The following is a 19,690-nucleotide window of genomic DNA, read 5'->3' on the forward strand; positions in this document are numbered from 1 at the left end:
TTTATTTTTTTATTTTTGTTGTTTCTACTTTGCAAAGATAGTACTTATTATTTGAAACTGGTATGGCCTAGTGGCTCTTTTTTACTTGGAGTCAAAAATAAATTTGATTTATATTTGTTTTGTTTGTTATAAACCAACTAGTCAAGTTAGCCAAACAGAATGTGTGATAAGTTTGATTAATTTGAATTATCAAGTTTTATTTAATTAATAAGGTTAGCCAAATGGAATTTGTGCTAAGTTTTATTATTAGTCTGTCCAGGTTAAAATAAATTAACTGGTCAGGTTAGCCGAACGGAATGTGAAATAGATTTCTCTTTTGATTCTTATTTATTACATACAAGATTTCAAGTTTATATTGAGCAACTAGTCAGGTTAGCCGAGCTGTTAACTTTTATTTAGGAACTTTTCTATGTACTTCGAGATCGAAGTACTTGTCAGGAAAGCCGAGATAGGAGAGATTATGTAAATTATTCAGAACATATAAAAGAATACACAAAAAACAAAACAAAAAAAAAAACAAAAAAAAAAAAAAATTTGTTGGTAGAATAGAATAGAATATGATTATGTATAAGAACAATACATATAGGGAAAATGACTACTGAATAGCTAAATGAAATAGTTTAGTGTCTATGTTGGATTGTGCGAAGAAAATAATTGGGAGTCAGCTTAAATGTTATGGGTTAGGTTAGTAATCTTTCAGTATGATGGTTAGAGAAGTTCTTAAAATTATCTAAGAATAAATACAAATATAAACTAAATTAATGTTGCTGCTGCAAAGGAAAATATATTAGTTGCATTATAAATAATTATATTATACTTAGGTCTACAGTTGTTTAAATTTTCAATTTCTATTTGAAATTTTAATAGTCCTTGTATGATAAATGATTCTGTTAAACAGGTGGTTTAATTGATGTTTAGATTGAAATAAAACATTGAATAATAGAAATAACAATTGAACAAACATTGAATATACTTTGGCTTTTATGATGAGATGATAAAAAAAAAAAGATGTAAACTAATAGAAATAATTCCATCGTAGCGTTTTTATATTAATTTATTTATATTTATCTTATATATTACTTGACTTGGACAGTGGAAAAAATATGAATATCACCAGTGGGTGATGATGTTATTGATATCACTTGAGAGTGATGATGATGTGGATATCACCAGTGGGTGATGATGTTATTGATATCACTTGAGAGTGATGATGTTGTTGATATCACCAGTGGGTGTTGGTGTTTTGGTATATATTGGTTTGACTATTAGACTGTACCGATTGCATCTGTGACTAAATGAGACTAACAATGTTAATGACAGAATTGATGGGAAATACAATTACCTATGTGGATATTTTGATAAAGTTGGACTAGAGGCAAAAGGATAAATTGTTTGAGATTTATATTGAGATGGAAATATTTGGATTGTGATTGTACATGTTAAAATGTACAAGATAAATGAAAATGAGTATTTATGATTTACATTGTTGAAAATTAATCATTTTACTTTATTAGAAGTATTATATTGTTGTAATATGTTAAATGGTGTGGAATTTTAAAGAAAATTTTTTTTTTTTGGTCTCTTTCACTTTAATTATTAATGTTTTGATTATGCCTATCTTTTGATATAATATTGTTTACAGTTTATTGATAAAAGTGTATACAGAATGTAACTGATTTGATGATATTTGTGCTTATATACCATTTAAACTAACGTTATAGAGGTGTACATAAGATTATGTACTTGTTGGGATATTCTATGTACCTAAGGACTTATGATACAAAACATATACCTAAAAAAGAATAACCCTATGTACTTCGAGAACGAAGTACTTGTCAGAATGGCCGTGTTAGGAAATAGGGAATTATAGCACTTTATCTATGATAAACCCGATGATTATATTAAATATATCAACAAATCATAGTTTGTATACTCATTGATAATGTATTGAAAATAGAATAATGGACTTTAGTAGACTGTCAAATAAAAGTATAGGATCTATGGCGGGAGACGCGAGTTTGACAAGTTAGATTGGCGGCAAAAGAAAAGTGAGGACGGATTTAAATTAATGAATTGAGAATAGAAGATTAAGTAAAGTATTGTGGATAGAACGTTACAAATTGGGAATAGATGATTTATAATGGAAACGACATACTTAACGAAATATTGTTGTGGCAAAACAAGAGTCGTATATACTGGTGATGGAGTTGAGATAAGTTGTTAAAAGTTGTTGGTACTATGGTTGTACCTGATGTAGCATCAGATAAGTATATCTCTTATATCCTTTGGGTTATTCAGGTATCATATATGGAGCCCTAGCATTATTTCATACAGATAGCTTATGTAGCATACGTTGCTCTATACAAACAATTTGTTTCAAAAGTCCTGATGTTATAAGTGATAATAGTAGTTATGTTTGACCTGTCTTATATGTCTTGTATCAAAGGGCCTAGCGTTATAACATATGATAATGTTGTAATTGTGTTTATAAGTCTTGTTTTAATTGATTGAATAAAAGAGCAACGGTAGAGTTTCTTGCCAGTGGTCTTCTCTGCCGAAGACAGCATTCCGAACTGGTAGTAGAGTCATTTGAAGGTAATAAGTAATATGAATTATAGAGAAGCCTAATATACAGTATTAGAGTCAGTCTAGTTGTTTTATTTCACTCCTTGGGAAGTCAGGTTTATAGAGTACAGACCCACAACACTGCTCTAAAGCAGGTTGGTGGGCTTTAATGATGTCTTTTATAAAATGAATACTTTAATATAAGAAACTAGGTATTTAGCTTCAATAATACTGTTAATTAATGAAAGATTAAGTGCCATCCTGAACATTGTGGGTATTATAGTGAATAAGTGAATACCTGGGCCTTCCATTCTTTATATTTTTTTAGCAAGTGCATGCATAGTTATGTTTTAACCATCGGCACTTTGATAATGCGGCATCAAAGGTTTTGTACTTACTTCTCAAAGAAATTTGCCGCTTTTCGGAAGTACATGGTTATGATACACGCGCCGGCGGCTTCTTTTGAAATCTAAAACAATCGTTGCCGCCGCGCCGAAATCATAACATTTGACACTATTCATGCAAAATAATTTCGAATTTTAAGAGTACCTACAGGTGTTCCAAAGAATAAATAAGTTTCAGATTGGTGATTTTAGATTGGTGGAGGACGCATGAGACAGAGTATCCGATTTTATCGAAAATGGCCCGTGATTTTCTCTCAATACCTGCAACTTCAGTACCTGCTGAGAGGTTATTTTCTAAAGCATCATTAGTAATTAGAAAACATAGAAATAGGTTAAGTGATGAGTCAGCCAGATGGTTACTTTGTATTAATTCTTGGTCAAAAGAATTGATATAAAGTATCATAACCTAATGATAAAGCTGTTGATTTGTGTTGTATTTTATTTTTTATTCAAATAAATGATAAATCGTAAAACTCTTTTATTAAATTTCTTATAAGTTGAGGGTTCAATCTCTTTCTAGACAGATAAGTATTGTTCTTTAAAATACAGTCAAGTTATTGTAATTAATTTGTTTTTTTACATGTTTTAGCAAATGTAAGCTTATAAATCATAAATGTTTATTAAGAAACAGTTACTTCCATGGAAAACGACATATAGGTCAGTTGATTTTTCGAATTTCTTATCAAATCTTCAGTTATTTATTAATCTGCTTGATCTTTACTATGGCTATGTTAATTCAAGCTCACAATGTTCCAATTCTAATACGTTTTTCTAAGATTTAAAGTAAACTTTAATAAATAGTAATAGACTAATAGGTAATTGCAAGACTTGCAAGACTCTTGCTGCAAGACCAAGACCAAGACCAAGACTGGGAGCGCAAGACCAAGACCAAGACCAAGACCAGGTGTATTGGCGCAAGACCAAGACCAAGACTGGCTAAGTCTCGTCTTGTTCTTGCATTTGGGCAACACTACCTAAGGGTGATGGACTCAGGGCGGCAAGTTGCCCGATGTGTTCCTTGCATGCGCTGCGAAGTGTTGCTTTGTTTCATCTGCTTAATTTGTTAAGTATTACATTAAAATAAGTCAAAAACTGCAGCACACCCACCACGCAGGCTTTAACGACTATTATTAAAAGATGGCTACTCCGAGGAACGGGGTTAACTTATTTTCTAACTCCGGGCTGGTACTTAACCTTACAATTTTCGGCACTCCACGGGATTCGAACCCAGAACCACGAGATCCGTAGCATGCTTACCACTAGACCAACGCGACATTTGTCGCATTAGTGGATTGTTATTCTACGACCGGCTGCTTCTTGTTCAGTTATTGTTCATTCAAAAAGGAACTGTTTATTTGCCATGTCTTCATTTTACACACATGCCAATAACAAAGAAGAATTCAAAGAGAATCTTACGTAGTACGTACATATTGCATGGCGCTGGAGATCCGACTTTTGTAAGTAAGTAAATATACTACGACGATACACACATCGCCATCTAAGCCCCAAAGTAAGCACTAAGGGTACCAAGATAGCTGATGAATATTTTTATAAATAGTTAATACACATAAATATTTATAATAAACATTTAACCCCCAGACACTGAAAAACATACATGTTCATTACACAAACATTTTCCAGTAATGGGAAACGAACCTACGGTCTTAGACTCAGAAAGCAGGGCCGCGGCCCACTGCGCCAACCGGCTGTCAAATGTTATCACTAGCGATAGCCCGGAAAATTCTTTACGTCGAATTTTTCGTAACATTGTGAGGAAAACTTTACATTCCCTGTTTTACCTCCCTTAACAGGTTTTATAAAAACTAGTTTACGTATTTTTATTCATAATTATCAACCTTAGTGACACTTTTCGTGCGTCTAACTTCAAAAGCAGACATCATTCCATCCCTCATTTTACCCACTGAGTATTAAGTAAAATGTCTATAAGCTGAAATCTTCTACCTTTTATAAATTTCCTACATTCTAAATATTAACTTCGTACTTTTTAATTGACAAGTATTAAAACAGTGAAAAAATGTAAAATGTAAATTGGTAAAATTATTTATGTTTGAAAAGAGCAACTGCTGAGTTTCTTGCCGGCTTCTTCTCGGTAGAATCTGCCTTCCAAACCAGTGGTAGAGTCACTACAAACGAATTTAGAGTTTTTGAAGTGTTAAATGGATAGCACCATTCAGTGGCGTGCACTTCATACATGCACAAAAGCACTGCATACCCTAACATTGATATATAACTCGTATAGGACGAGAATTTTTGCCGTTTTATGCAATTTTCCTGGTGTATGCACACCCTGGTAAGAAACTCAGTGCACGCCACTGGCACCATTGACCTTTTGCTTTCATTTTGGAGGAGTTTCATCCTTTACCTCGGAAGATCTTCATAAGACCATTTATTGACCAACAGAACTGCTTCTTGGTCTAGAAGTAAGCGGGCTCAACAAAAAACCTACGTGGCCATCTCTTCGAATCAAGGGGCTCATAAGGTACTGGGCTTTTTAAAAAGAAACTTTTCATACTAGGTCAGCCTTTAACCAGTGCCTGGCACTTCTATAGATGGTTGGGGAGAAAAATGTCTTTCCAACCCCGACCTGATTCAAAATAAAATATTTCATCATAACCTTTATGTATCCGCACTAACAATAAACGCCAGACAATAGTCTAGTCCAGATAGTTTGAGAAAAAACTTATAAAAAGCGAAGATAGCTCGGGAATGGGTTGTTTTGTACAAGTTCATTTTTAAGATGGTTTTTGTAAGTTTTGGTTTGTTGTGAAGCAGCGGGCGCAGTGCGATAGCAAGCACACAATAAAGGATTCTTAAGTTTATACTTTAGTAAAGTATTGTTTGTTTCGAAACAAACAATAATTTCATAATTAGAAGTATTACAAAGTTGTAAGTAACAAGAACATAAATAAACAGTAGTTTTGCACTTACCAGTAATAAGTCCAATTTTTTTTACTTACTAAAGCTGGGGAAACGAACCCAGGGTCTAGTAGTAGTAGGGTTTTGTGTGAGAGCACATCCGGGGAAGTTACCACCGCCATGCTTATTTCTGCGACCAAGCAGCATTGCTGTTTTCCGCTCTGAAACTCTGTCAGTGTAGCTACAGGCAAACGAGGCTTGACACCTGCGCCTCAGGTTCCTACGGGTTATGTAAAAATAAACATAATAAACGCGGACCAAAAGTGAGGGCGAGCCAGCTAGTTTTTCCTAAAGAAAACCTAAAAAAATCAAGTGATATGAAATCGAACTTACTAACTACGTATAAGACTAACGAAGCAGTCGAACTGGAGTTGCAGACAATAAAACTAACCTGTAAAAGTAAAATGGGCTCATCTCTTCTTGATTTAGAGTCAAAAATCGTGTTCTTTGGACTTTTGTTTTATAAACATTCTGCCAAAAGCCCTAGCTGAAAAATGGTAGGCATTTACACTACATGGATAAGATACATTTTACTCTGATGCTCGATTGTTATTTCTATACTCGAAAACGACTCTTCAATTTCGAGCAACAAGTTTGTACTAAGGGTACTATTCATATGTTGTCGTTATTAATTAGAGATCCGATTTCACATCGAAATTATCATCTATCGGATATTGTTTTACACGCTACACCTGTTCTCTGACGTCTGTCACCACTCCTAGTATTATTTTATGACAAAAGATTATTTAAAAATTGTCTTTCGTTACTTTTTATCAAGTAAAGTTTGATTGTGCTGAAGACATTTTATATACTCTTTTTTATCCAGTACAAGTTAGCTCTTCACTGCAATCCCACCTGGTGATGATGCAGTCGTAGATTGCAGCGAGCTAGTCTGTTAGGGGTATAGCAGATATATTAAACTCCTAACCGGTTTCTTTGTACCAGAACTATCAATCGCTTGGCGGCACGTCTTGTCGGTAGGGTGGTAACTAACTTTAACTGTCTCAACCTTGTATATCAGAATCTCTAAGGTACACGTAAAACTTAAATTAAGAAATCACAAATTAAGAATACACAGCGCAAGTCAGATAGAGGGGTACAATTTTGGCTAAATTGAAAAATATCGATCTCTTACAGGAACCGAATCCTAAAAAGGACATAGCTTAACATAGTATATGCAATTTATGTATTATGATTTTAATATTATGTAATTAATGATGCATTTAACTAACAACTTATTTATTCTCTTACCTTATGAACTTTAAAATAATTGTTTTATAAATATAACCTAAAATAAACTATTTAGAACTAAATAAAATCTAAAACGTCTTTGAAACCACAGCAGCGAGGCACAGTTCCTAAGATGCTGGCAGCATTGCCCCTTTGGATGGCCAAACTAATTCGTTGGCCAAGGTAACTGCCCGCTCTAGGATCACCGGAAGACTCGATAACCCTTTTCGATAATTCTTTGAAAAGGGCTCTTGCCTCCGGACCCCACGGTCCCAAGGTCTCTACTCCAAAAGGCACAGAAATGAAGCTGCTATCCAGGTTTTCATATTTAACTAAATTAAAATATATTTTAATTTATATAAATCAACTAATGTTATGATTCTAAAGTATATAATATATATATATGTATCATAGGGTATAGAATTATACGACTGAGGGCTTGCCCTTTCATTTGATATCCATGTTGAGGGATTTGACAAACGATATGTTATCCGCCATTTTGCTGTGGCGGCCACCTTTGACAGATTTTCATCAAATATAGCTAGAACACTCCTTCAAGTAAAAAATAAAAAAACAAAATCTCTTCAGCTGTTCGGGAAATACGACGCTACACACACACACACACACACACACACACACACACACACACACACACGCACACACACATTTACATATACAGGCAGACACGTCATACTTACAACACCATGTAAAAACGAAAAAAAACTGTATCGTTAACCATGCCGCGCGTTGATATCTTTATTATGAGCCGGCGCTGAAGTGATAACAATAACTGCACGTGCGGTCATGCTACAAAAATATTTGTACCAAATAAATACAATTGATGAGTTTCTTAATGACAAGGTTGCTTGGAAGCATCCGACTCCGCTTTCATCTCTCACAAGATAGAAAAATGAATGTTAAAATGTAAAATGCAAATTTTTGATGTTGGAAAAGAGCAACTGCTGAGTTTCTTGCCGGCTTCTTCTCGGTAGAATCTGCCTTCCGAACCGGTGGTAGAGTCACTACACACGGACAGACTTGACGTTTCAAAAGTGCTTGTATTAGGCCTACTTGAAATAAATGAATTTAAATTTTTTTTTTGAATTAGGTATATGTCACTTTATTTAAGTGACATATACCTAATAAATTTCAAGATATTCTTACTATCTAAGTGGTAATAGCTCAGTGGTTAGGACTCTAGCTTCAGTTTCAGGGCCCGTGTTTCAACCTTAGAACGCGCCTCTAACTTTTCTAAGTTATGTGCGTTTTAAACTATTAAAATATCTCTTAAGATCAGCTCATTTGGTTCCGCCAATAGCTATAGGGAAGCGAGTCAAAAAGGTTCCTTCCTCTCTTAGGTTTACGTACTTTTGTTTTGAATGTATGCGTTGTATGATACATTTTTATTATTATTTAAATTCTTGTGTATTTATGTGTTTTAATAGTGCTGTATCCATACAAATCCATACTAATAATATACTTGCGAAAGTGTGTTTGTTTGTATGACAAACCTACTTATGATTTACTGTTTGTACTTTTTTTCTGGCTTATAGAGTTAGTTGAAGGGACGGAGCGCAGCACAGGCTACTTTTTATATTTTATATTTACACATAAAAAGAAACGTTTACGATGGGATTTGTAATAAACCGTGATAACCGCGGTTTGTCCGCTTTTTTATAGTAAAAAATAAAAATTGTTTTGGGCTTTGATGTGGCAACCTTTTTATCGTTGAGTAGCATGTGCTGCTGATCCGCAGCATGGCATGCGGCGCGCGTGCGGCGCTGCTCGCGGAATGTAGAAAGTGAGCGGGAAAGTGTCGCAGATTATTTGACATTCTGATGAGATGCGGCCATGCGCAGTCCAAGAGGCCACTGTGACAGGTTTAGTGATGTCGATAGCTGCAATGATTAGACCTTAGAGCTTTGAATTAGATTTTCTCCGTATCTCGGAGAGCACGCTAGGCCATCACTGTCGTATACCTGATCATTAAAGTGACCTCAGAATACGTTTGTTTAGCTTGCCACGAACGTATATTTATCAATAGAATATTGTCATGGATCTCTCTGTATTCTCTTTCTACTACAAGAAAGGGGGCCTCTGTCCAGCAAAATAAGACTTTTAAATTCATATCTGGTCACGTAATGCGAAAGTGTTTAAATTCAAAACCTTCAATAAATTCAAAGCTTCTCTTCTAACCCGAGTGCGAAAGAGGATGGTAATGTTTGTTATGTTTTTTGGGTGTATGTATGTAAGAAATATTTCTTTGGCACGCCCTGGAGCCTAAACGGCTTGCCTTATTTTTATGTAAGTGGTGTCAATAGATTCGCCTTAGTCGTAAGAGTGACACTGGCTAAAAAAAAATATTAAAACAAAACATAATAAATAAATTTAGTTTTATCTTTACAGTTCTTTAACAAATTTTGTCGGGTTTTTTTATATATATATATTTTATTGTGTAGTCTTTAATAACCTTATTATTAGTGACTACTTGATAGGTGTAAGTATATGTTATTTCCAATGTGTGTTAGTTCAAAGTAAACTGTTTAGGCCTTCTAAAAATAATAACACACAGAAATACAGACTAAGATAAGACATATTTATCAAATAGGAGTCATCTGCCTTTTTGGAAGTCGTTAGGTGAACATGCATGCTTGTCTCAATTTGGCAAGAGGCTCAGAGTGCGGCGGGTAGCGGGTTGCGCAACGCTCCCGCAGCAGCACTGTGTAATGCTTGCGTCACTCGCCGCGACGCCATCACACGACTTTCACACGCACGGTTCAAATCTTTTCTGTCACGACTTATTAACGCTCTCTTTCACTTTGATCGACGACAAATTATATATCAACTGGCTGCTTCTCGCGATTTCGTCCGCCTTCTAAATCCCACGGGAGTATGTATGCGAGTGAGTACGGCGAAGTTTGTTGTGGGCTCTTCTTAGACCATAGCCTTAGTGCAGCTACTAGCGCTAGGTGGGTTCCTTAATCTTTAGCTTTAAGTTTACGAATGTAAATAACTTTAAATAAATACTTTTACATTTGTAGGATAGTGTACATCTTAGCCATATGAACGTATTATGAACGTATGAAATAAAACAACAACGTGAACACATATGTTTTTAGATAAGCCCTTTCAAACTAATCGATGATTAAAATTAATCATTGATTACTTTGAAAGGAAATTAAATTAATCATAAGGAACCTACACGTAACTACGTATGCAAAACCAGTGAATACTGACAAACTAACCGACTATAACCACTCAGCTACAAGGTTTAAATAGGTCTACTTTCTAAACACTTTTTCATTCCCGGAAATTGAATCTGGAATATTAATTAATGATTCATCGACAACGATATAACGATGTTATACCGTGTGGTGTGTGGTTACGGCAGATCAGAATACAGTTGTCACCACGCGCAGCTTCCCGCGGATGTGAGCTAACCAAGGGAATATATTAGAGAACTGGCACCATCGTGGTATGTGCAGCTAGCAGTATAAAATCTGCCCAAATCGTAGGGATTATGAGCAAACCCTTCCGTTGGGAGTGGCCTTTACTCTAGCAGTGGAATGTTCATGTTATGATGCGTCTCTCTGCAGTGTGTCCGAAAAATAGCTGTTAACTTGAATTTCGAACTGCAACGTTGGATGAGGCATGTCGATTAATGTTGTAATTCCACTACCTTGTCAGTTAAACAATTACTGTGAGTAGTTTTTAGTTATGTTTATTTAACTAACAAGAATACAGCGTGCGCGCTGGGCGGGACGAAATGACCAATGATATGCTGACTGACACCGAATAGCTTTAAGCTTATGTAAGCTGTTACTTTAGCTGCTTATTGAGTTCTCACGTAGTAGTAGTAGTAGTAGTAGTAGTAGAGCTTTTAGTGACAGAGCTAGTCTTAGGAAGGATTACGATAATGCTTATTTCTGCCACTCAAGGTAACTCAACTACATATACCTAATGCCCAATAATTTGTGAAGTGTTCAGGAAACTAAACCGAGGCATTTAAGTGACAGAACTTCGTCATGGAAGTACTAGAGCCATGTTTATTTCTGCAGCCAAACAGGATTGCTACTGCGGTCTGAAGGACTTGGTGGGAGTAATATTAAAACCTCGCACGATAAATCGCTCGGCATTATTATAAATCATATGTTAATCAGTAATGCTTAATGCAAAATAGCCCTTAGTTGTAGCCTGGCTCATTAAATACATTGCAAGTTACCTCTACAATAACACTCTGCTTCGAATCGAAAAACCACAGACAAAAGTGAACAAAACAAATAAAAGTTGTATAACAGGCGACGCAGCGTCTATTATATGACTTCGCACACTCGCCGGGGCCGGCGAATGCAAGCGCCAAGTGCTCTTATGTCATCGGCAAAATGCATTCGTTAGCGAGCATTCATTCTTTGTGAACTTGGGTTTCACGTTCGCAGCGATGAGTCCAAATAGTACAGGAACAGCAAACAATACTAGCTTCAACTACTTTAACAATAGGGCATAAATTAGTGAAAGAGTAGCATCGATGCTGCCCTTTTCTTTTTATCTTTGGATTATCCTAATTGCGACTCAGCTATCAAGCGGAAAAATGGCCTTAAATAAATTCAAACTTCAAATGTTATGCTTAATTGGAATAAGTTAGTATTTAGGTCGTGTTTCCTTAAAATTGCAAAATCTGAATCTTTTAACTACAGCTGCATTGTGTTTTGTAAGAGACCATTTGGTTCTCCCGGAATATAGAGTAGCCAATGGGACTTTTTGACTGAATTATAGGTATGCAAAAACACCTTAATCTAATACTCAAAATTCCAAGTTTCTAACCTCAGCGGTTTAGGCTTTGCTTTGATTATATCAGTCAGTCAGGACTTTGAGTTTTATTATATAGATTAAAAAAAAATGGATTTTGTTTAATCAAAATGCAAGCGTTTATTAGATTCAGTGGAAGGTGGTGAATTATTAATTTGTTGGTAAGTACAAATAAAACGGTATTTGACTGATAAATTATTAAGCCCTGTCCACTTGACCAAAAGTTAGTCTGAGTCTGTGGTCACCGATGTATAAGTAACCTTTTTTTATTATTGCGCATTAAAGAATTTTAATAAACAAACAAACACATTTGTTATTCCTCCACTTGATATTTTTCAATTAACTTTCGCGAAATCCGTTCGCAGAAAATAAACAAATTTAAAATATTTTTAAGATGTTTCTAATCTTTGATTAAAACGTTTGTTTATAACCACTAAAGTCCTTGTAAGTTATGTTTTCTGCCGCGTTTTTATGCGTTTAATTTGTATCTTCAGGTTAAAGCGTCGGTGTTGCAACGTAAAGAAACTGAGCTCAATTAAGATCAAACAAAAACACCTTTGACGCGGTACTAAAAAAGTAAATTGGGTTTTTTAGAATGATGCGACGGATACCTAAATAAAGTAGAGGTAGATTCTAAAAGAATAACAATAGCTGCACAATCATCACTTGACCAACGCCCGTCTACCGCTTGACAATTTCTAAGATCGTCCTGACGCAGTGGTGAGCGTTGAGGTCAAATTATAATCGCGGGAGGTCCCTGGTTCGATCCGCAGCAGGGGCAATTTGTGAATTTATAATTTCTGAACTTACTCTTGTTTGGCTCTTGAGAGGTGGCCATGGCTGGTATCTTCTTTAAAGACCAAGACGTCTCGCTGAGCGATTAAGCGTTCCGTTACGATGTTACGTAGAAACCGATTGAGGGTGTGGGAGATCGCTTCTATCGATAAGGACTTTGCGCATATTATGTTACTTTGTTTTGATAAACCCTTTTTTTCATTATGTCGACCGGTGTTTTCTATCAGTGGGTGTAAGAGAAATTAATATTTATCCGTTCATCCACTGCGCTAATGCACAGTTAATATATTATATCGATATTGTATCGATAAGCTAACTAGATGCGAAGTTAGTACTTTTCAGCACTTTTACACGTAAAATGCTAACAACGTGTGGCCTCAATGTATTTGTTACTATATCTTTTTTGTGGAGGACTAAATAAATAAAATGTAAAACTTAAAAAACCTCCGACTTTTAATGTATTGTACATTATTCTATTAGTCAAGCTCTTTTATTCGGTACTAACAATTTTTGTGAAAAAAAATTAAATTTGACATTTTGTGTTGGCGGCCATCTTGTACCTATTTTTAATTCGTAATAGTGAAAAACTTATAACACCCCGTGGTTTTTGCGTCTGGGGTTAAAAACTATAAAACCTCTGCAACGTATATACTCATACCTTTCTACTCCGTTATGAACTGGATATAATATATTTTGCGAATTGAGCGTCGAATGTTACTCGTACTTTTCGCCAGTTTTTAATTTAGCACATAAACGTTATTTCAGCTAAGCACTTGTGAGATAATAACGCTGTGTATGAATGTGCATAATTATATGCTGATCATATAACTGCATAAAAGCTATTTGTTGCGAGCATTAGAGCTGTACTAAAGCTATGTATTGCCTCACACGTGACTAATAATTAGCATGTGAAATGTAACTGTGCGTTATGTCAGAGCTCAGACGCAGTTTCTGAACAAGCCGACCCGTCATTAGCGTTCGTTATTTTGGAAATTGCGTAATTTGAGTCATTTATACATAAACGACTCAATTTACGAAATCATTAGTTCTGATGATAATGAAATAATATTTAGCCGTAATTTACGACGTCTAATGTCTGAAGTTAATAACCCATCAATTCATCGGGATTCATTCCGAATATTAAGATAGCAGATTGTATTTAGTAATGCTATATCCTTATTGTAAATACACTTGACTACGATCTGACCTGGTGTTGGCTGTTGGACCGGCATGAGATGGTAGCGGTAGTGGTAAATTTACCATTCCTGCCGGGGATTGAACCTGAGATCTCCCACAAACGACCGCAGCGCTAGTAAGGTCATCGTTTCTCCGCTTTACGTAGTAAATATATTAACTTACTATAAACTATCTACTTATAAATCTTTCTTCTCTCTCAACGAAATGTGCTCTTGATAGGTGTTTAAAACTTCACCCACAAGTTTTAAAAATGATCGATAGCCTTAGCAAGTTTCCCTTCAATAAGTCGGTCTGTCTGTCATGGCGCATTTAGTCGTGAGCTACAGCTGCGTCGTGCGCAGGCAATAAATAAAGCTGACGAGCTGCATGTGGGGCGAGGTGAGCTCCGGACATTTGGCGACCCCGCCGCTCGCCCTCACGCCGCCGCTCACCGCTTGCCACCTTCACGTCTGCTCACGGTCGCGCAGTCTCAAAGTTAAACTGAAATAAGTTTTCTACTACATCAAAGTCAGCGGAAAGTTGAAGTTTCTTCAGGGTTAGTAGTATAACTGAAACCGCAGAAACTGTTCGTTTCCCCGGCTTAAAGCAAACTATGTTTTTTTTCGGGATGCAATCTATCGCACTATTTTTTGTTACTTATTCACGGCTAGATAGCTAAACTAACTAGTACGACATTTAAAAAAAGATAGTTTGCACTCTGGTGACCGACTTGCAAGTAGTAAGACTAGACCCATAATCGGTTTCTAAGCGACACGGCCTAAGACATACGAGTTATTCCCAGATTAGCCCAGCCAGGGATCAAACTCGATCCCACGAAAGTGAAATCGAAGCCTTAAGCACAAGGCTATCGCTATACATATAAACACTCTTAAGAAGAGTTATCATTTTCATTAGTCTCAGCTTACTAATATCACCACTGGGCCACTAATATCACCACTGCCACTACTGGGCACAGGTTAGAAATGTGACAGATTTCGAGCTGAAACCCTTCTCACTGCATCAATTGGGGTTTGCGGACTTATGATTTCTATAACATAGTATTAATGCTCTCCGAGGTACGGATTGGCTAGTCAATAACAGATCAAATCGGTCTCATTTAGGTTTGTCGTGGCAATCGAACCCAGCACCTTGTGATCCGTAGTAAAACGTGCTAACACACAACCGACGAGGCAAATGCCAGGAACTAACAGTAAACAAATACCGCATACTTAAAGCACGTTATACCAACCTGTATGCGACCTGACGTAAACTTGATACATGAATCAAACACAGCTGCTGCATTTCCAAGGGAATATCAACTTTGTTCCCTTTTGATACTCGTGATAATCAGTTGGGGGATAATGTAGTTTTTCTACTACCATTTAAGGTAATGTCACTTTCTTAAGAGCACTTTCTCGGACCACTCGGGCACGTGATCGCGGCCGCTATAAATACATCACTCGGTTGGATCTGCATGTAATGTGATCTTTTCGTGGTTCCGTATTTCTTTACGACAAAAATAGTGAGATGTTTTGAGAATTCGCCGTCGCCTAAGTGGAAGGGACGGGGTTCGATCCCCGGTAGGAGCAATTGTCTCTGGTCTGGTGTACCTAACACCAGAAATTGACGCATCTTAAAGTAGTGCTGTTCTTCTCACAATGCGTAACTAGGAAAAAGGTAGCACTATCCTTACACTTGCCAATTTTGTTAAGTTTAAAATTATAATTTTCCCTATTTTCTCACAAATCTCTCTTTAGTCTATTATTATTACGGTAAAGCTCAGTCAAACAACGCTGTTTTCAGAATGAAGGTCATTTAATAATTACGTTTAAAGTATTTCTTAATTTCTCTCACGTCAACTTCTGAAGTATTCTAATTGAAGGGAGACTCAAAGAGTGCCTACTAATATTTCCTTTAAAAAATGAGTTTAAATATTCATAGAACATTAATTAAACATCGCGATATTTTCGAGACTTGTTTGCGTACCTTTATCTTTTTACCGGTCTACGCGTACATAAAGTAGCATTCAACACTTCTTGTAAAGGTTTGTAAAGTAAGTTTCCTTGTCGGTACACTTTCATACCCTGTTAACCTATTTTGTCGATGAAATTTTTGTATAATCATGTATTTTACTATTAGTAATTGCAATCTTCCATCAAAAATCCTTAATACCAATTTTCATTACAATTACTTGAAAAATATCAGAATTTCATTCAAACTTTCATACCCTGTTACCTCTTAGATTTTCACCCCTGAGTATCAACTCAATCCGAATGAAAACCGAAGATCAATTATACGTCCTATTTCCGTGAAAAATAATTGGGCTGTCGGGATATGACTTTTTTATATTCGATAAGTTAGTTACAGGCGCAGATTTAGGCTTTAACCTACGTTTCAGGTTTATGGACACAGGGCAGCATTATAGGACGTGTTCCTTGCATATATGATAGTTTTCCATTTTGACATTTGATCATAGTTGACAGCCGACTGGCGCAGTGGGCAGTGACCCTGCTTTCTGAGTCCAAGGCCGTGGGTTCGATTCCCACTACTGGTAAATGTTTGTGTGATGAGCATGAATGTTTTTCAGTGTTTGGGTGTTTATATGTACATTCTAAGTATTTATGTACATTATTCATAAAAATATTCATCAGTCATCTTAGTACCCATAACACAAGCTACGCTAACTTTGGGGCTAGTTGGCGATGTGTGTATTGTCATAGTATATCTATTTATTTATTTATTTAACACCAGGTAGATGGTTTACCTTTAGACCATTTGCTTGATCCGTCAATTATTATCTACATAAAATAAAAGGTTAACGCGTGCAAAGAAACAAACTCTTCAGCTTTGTAATATTAGTATAGATATAATATGGTGTTCTGTGTGCTGGCTGTTACCCTTGTGTTCCCTGCGCAGGCGCCGAGGCGGGCTACCTGGGCAAGGAGCTGGGCGCGCTGTCGGAGCTGCACCACGGCGTGCGCGGGCGCGTGTTCGCTGTGGACTCGCGCACGCTGTTCCTGCACGACTTCCACTACGACGGCGAGGGGCCCGGTGAGTACTTGCGACACCCTGTGTACATTAATGCTATCATATCACTCCATTGAGACAGTACATTCTGGCACTAACATGAGATGCTGCTGCACTAAAAATTGGCTTCCTACCGTGGAACTCCTGAACGGCTCACAGCAGCAAGCAGCAGACATGAAATTTAGCACACGCGTCCATTTGGGATGGGGCATTTCAGTAGCAACCAAGAAATGGTGGCTACACTCAAGGTTGCCTCCCAACGGAGGAATTTCTCAAAGGCTAAGATCGTAGACATAAAATTTGGCATACGGGTTCAATTGTGACAAGCCATTCTAATAATTACCAAGAAAAGGCTGTTGCACCTAAAGTTGGCTTCCGGTCGAAGAACTCCTCAATGACTAATAGCATAATCGTGAAGTTAGGCACACTACTGCAGGTTAGTTTACAAGTTAGTTCTTACTGCAATCTTACCTGGTGGTAAGCAATGACGCACTCTAATTTAGCGGGCTAACCTGTTACGGGTGTAGCAGTTATATAAAACCCATACAGCATCGTACCGAAACTCTTGGCAACACGTCTTTCGTATGATCGTAACTAGCCTCAGCCGAATCTTCCCACCAGACCAGAACAAAGAGAATGCAAAAATATAAGTGTACTTGAACCCGCAACTTTCAATCATAAAACACAGCACTCTTGACTGCGCTGGCGCAGTCGTAGTCGTGAGTCGTGAGTCGTAAACCTATGTGAAACGTGCGATTGCCAAATTTCGAGAGTAATTTTAAGTTAATCAACCACTTTGGCAAAGTTCTCCAACATTCAGTCATTTATATCTCTATTTTAGCAATAATTATTACACACAATAATAATAACACATTTAACATGTTCGCTATAAAGTGCACGTAATAGCCAAAAGCTGAATACTTGTTTAATTTAATCAGAGAATCCACTCGGCATACGCTACACTGGCAAAACTGGTTAAATGTTAACTCATTAGGTAATTGCATGTACTGTGTCGTTGTTGCTCGACACTGTCAAACATTTGTCCATCTCCAGGATGCAAGCTATTTCAGTGTTCTTTATGTTTTACTAGCTTTCATTTCCCCCGGGAACTACTTAAGGAATCTGGAAAGTATGTTGTTTTCAGCCATATTTGCGTGATTGAGTAACAAACACCGACACTCTCACATTTATAATATTAGTAGGATTGATATTACATCTAAGAAGAATCGTCTTCTTGCTATAAACAGAGAAATAAATTATTTATCTGTGGCAGCTTTGGTCATAGACTTATTATATTACTGGGTCATTGAACAAGGTGCGGTTTGAGATTATTGTCTCAAATGGAATTTACAATCGCTTTAGAATTACTAACATTTGGTGCGGAAAATTACTTAATGACGTGCTTCTGCAGCAGTTAGCCCAGTGCTCTTATAATGAGAGATTATGAGAGACTAGATTTCTGAATTTGCTGTAAGGAAAGCTTCGACTTGGTTGAAAGCTTCGGTGGTGGCTAGTTTAGTCTGTGTCAAAGATTTGATACTTTAACACGAATGTCGAACAGAAAAAGCTTATTAGTCCAAGTCCAAGGGTACGAGGCCCGGCTAGTCCGAGTGCAAGATATAGAATTTATTCATTTGATTTTCAATTTTATTGTACTTGTATTCATTTATAAACATCATCATCATCATAATGCGTCAGAGCTCAGGTCTCCCCTCTCACAATGAGGACGGTCATTAATAGTATCATTTAATATTTACTCTGCGAATTATTGAACTTTGACTAAAAGCCTCTCCCAACGGTGATCACAGAGGCTGCTGCTGCCCGTTTACCCTCGCCCTCGCCTCCCTGCGGGCAGAGGAGGGGTGGTGACAACTGTTTTCTAATCTGCCGTCAACACACTGCAAAGAATTTTATTTATTTATTACTAATACCTATAACATATTATGAACTTCCATTTTCTTAGCAAACGAATTAATTTTGATTCTGATTCGATGAAGTACCGCTAAGCGATTTAGCGTTTTAGGACTATGTACAACCGAAAACGTAACGGATACAGCTATATTTATATGGACTATATATTAGTATGGACAAGTAAAGCCAGGCGCAGTCGCTACTCGCATATCCACATAACGAGTATGAGATGTCCTTAGTGCAACATTTACATGGAAAATGGAAATGTACACGTTTTCCAGCCAAAGGGCTAACTACGTAATGCGGTATACCCCGAAATACGTGCGACTATTAAAATCAATGTATTTCAGATCCTTATACAATTGCAATTGGGTCCAAATTAGCTAAGCGGACCCGTGTGAAACAACACGTGAGCAAACTCTGTGAATTAGACGCGAGGCGGTCGAGTACAGTTTGCGGCAAACACTCCGCGCGGAGCGGGAACTGCCATTACACGTTCATTAAATGTGTTGTATTATTGTACAAGTGTTATGTGTTTTTCAAAGCGGGGGACAGAAAGTTATCCTATTAGAGCTTTAACTCTTAACTCTTACTATATGTATGTCGAACTTTTCTATAAGTAACAACGATACACACTTTTTAAGAGTACTTATTGTTTTTTTTTTCTACAAGTTAACCCTTGGCTGCAATGGTGGTAAGAGGTGAAGCAGCGTAAGGTCGCTAAGCTAAATCACTGGGCAGCCGTCTTTGTCTCTAGCGTGTGAACTCGCCATGTACGAAGGCTCCCACCAGACCAGAGAAAATTCAGGAATAAGGAGTTCCTAAACTGCATCTGCTGT

General features: G+C 36.8%; 1 protein-coding gene across 2 annotated transcripts in view; it reads left to right on the forward strand.

Annotated features, from left to right (window-relative positions):
- LOC120634123 (protein Skeletor, isoforms B/C) overlaps positions 1–19,690 on the forward strand; it is a 109,578-nt gene that overhangs the window by 19,598 nt on the left and 70,290 nt on the right. For both annotated transcript variants that reach the window (XM_039904516.1, XM_039904515.1), the window contains exon 2: positions 16,830–16,964. In XM_039904516.1, the coding sequence (XP_039760450.1) occupies positions 16,830–16,964 (135 nt within the window). The remainder of the gene's footprint in view (positions 1–16,829; positions 16,965–19,690) is intronic.

Source organism: Pararge aegeria, chromosome 23 (assembly GCF_905163445.1).
Source record: "Pararge aegeria chromosome 23, ilParAegt1.1, whole genome shotgun sequence".
Classification (NCBI taxonomy): Eukaryota; Metazoa; Arthropoda; class Insecta; order Lepidoptera; family Nymphalidae; genus Pararge; species Pararge aegeria.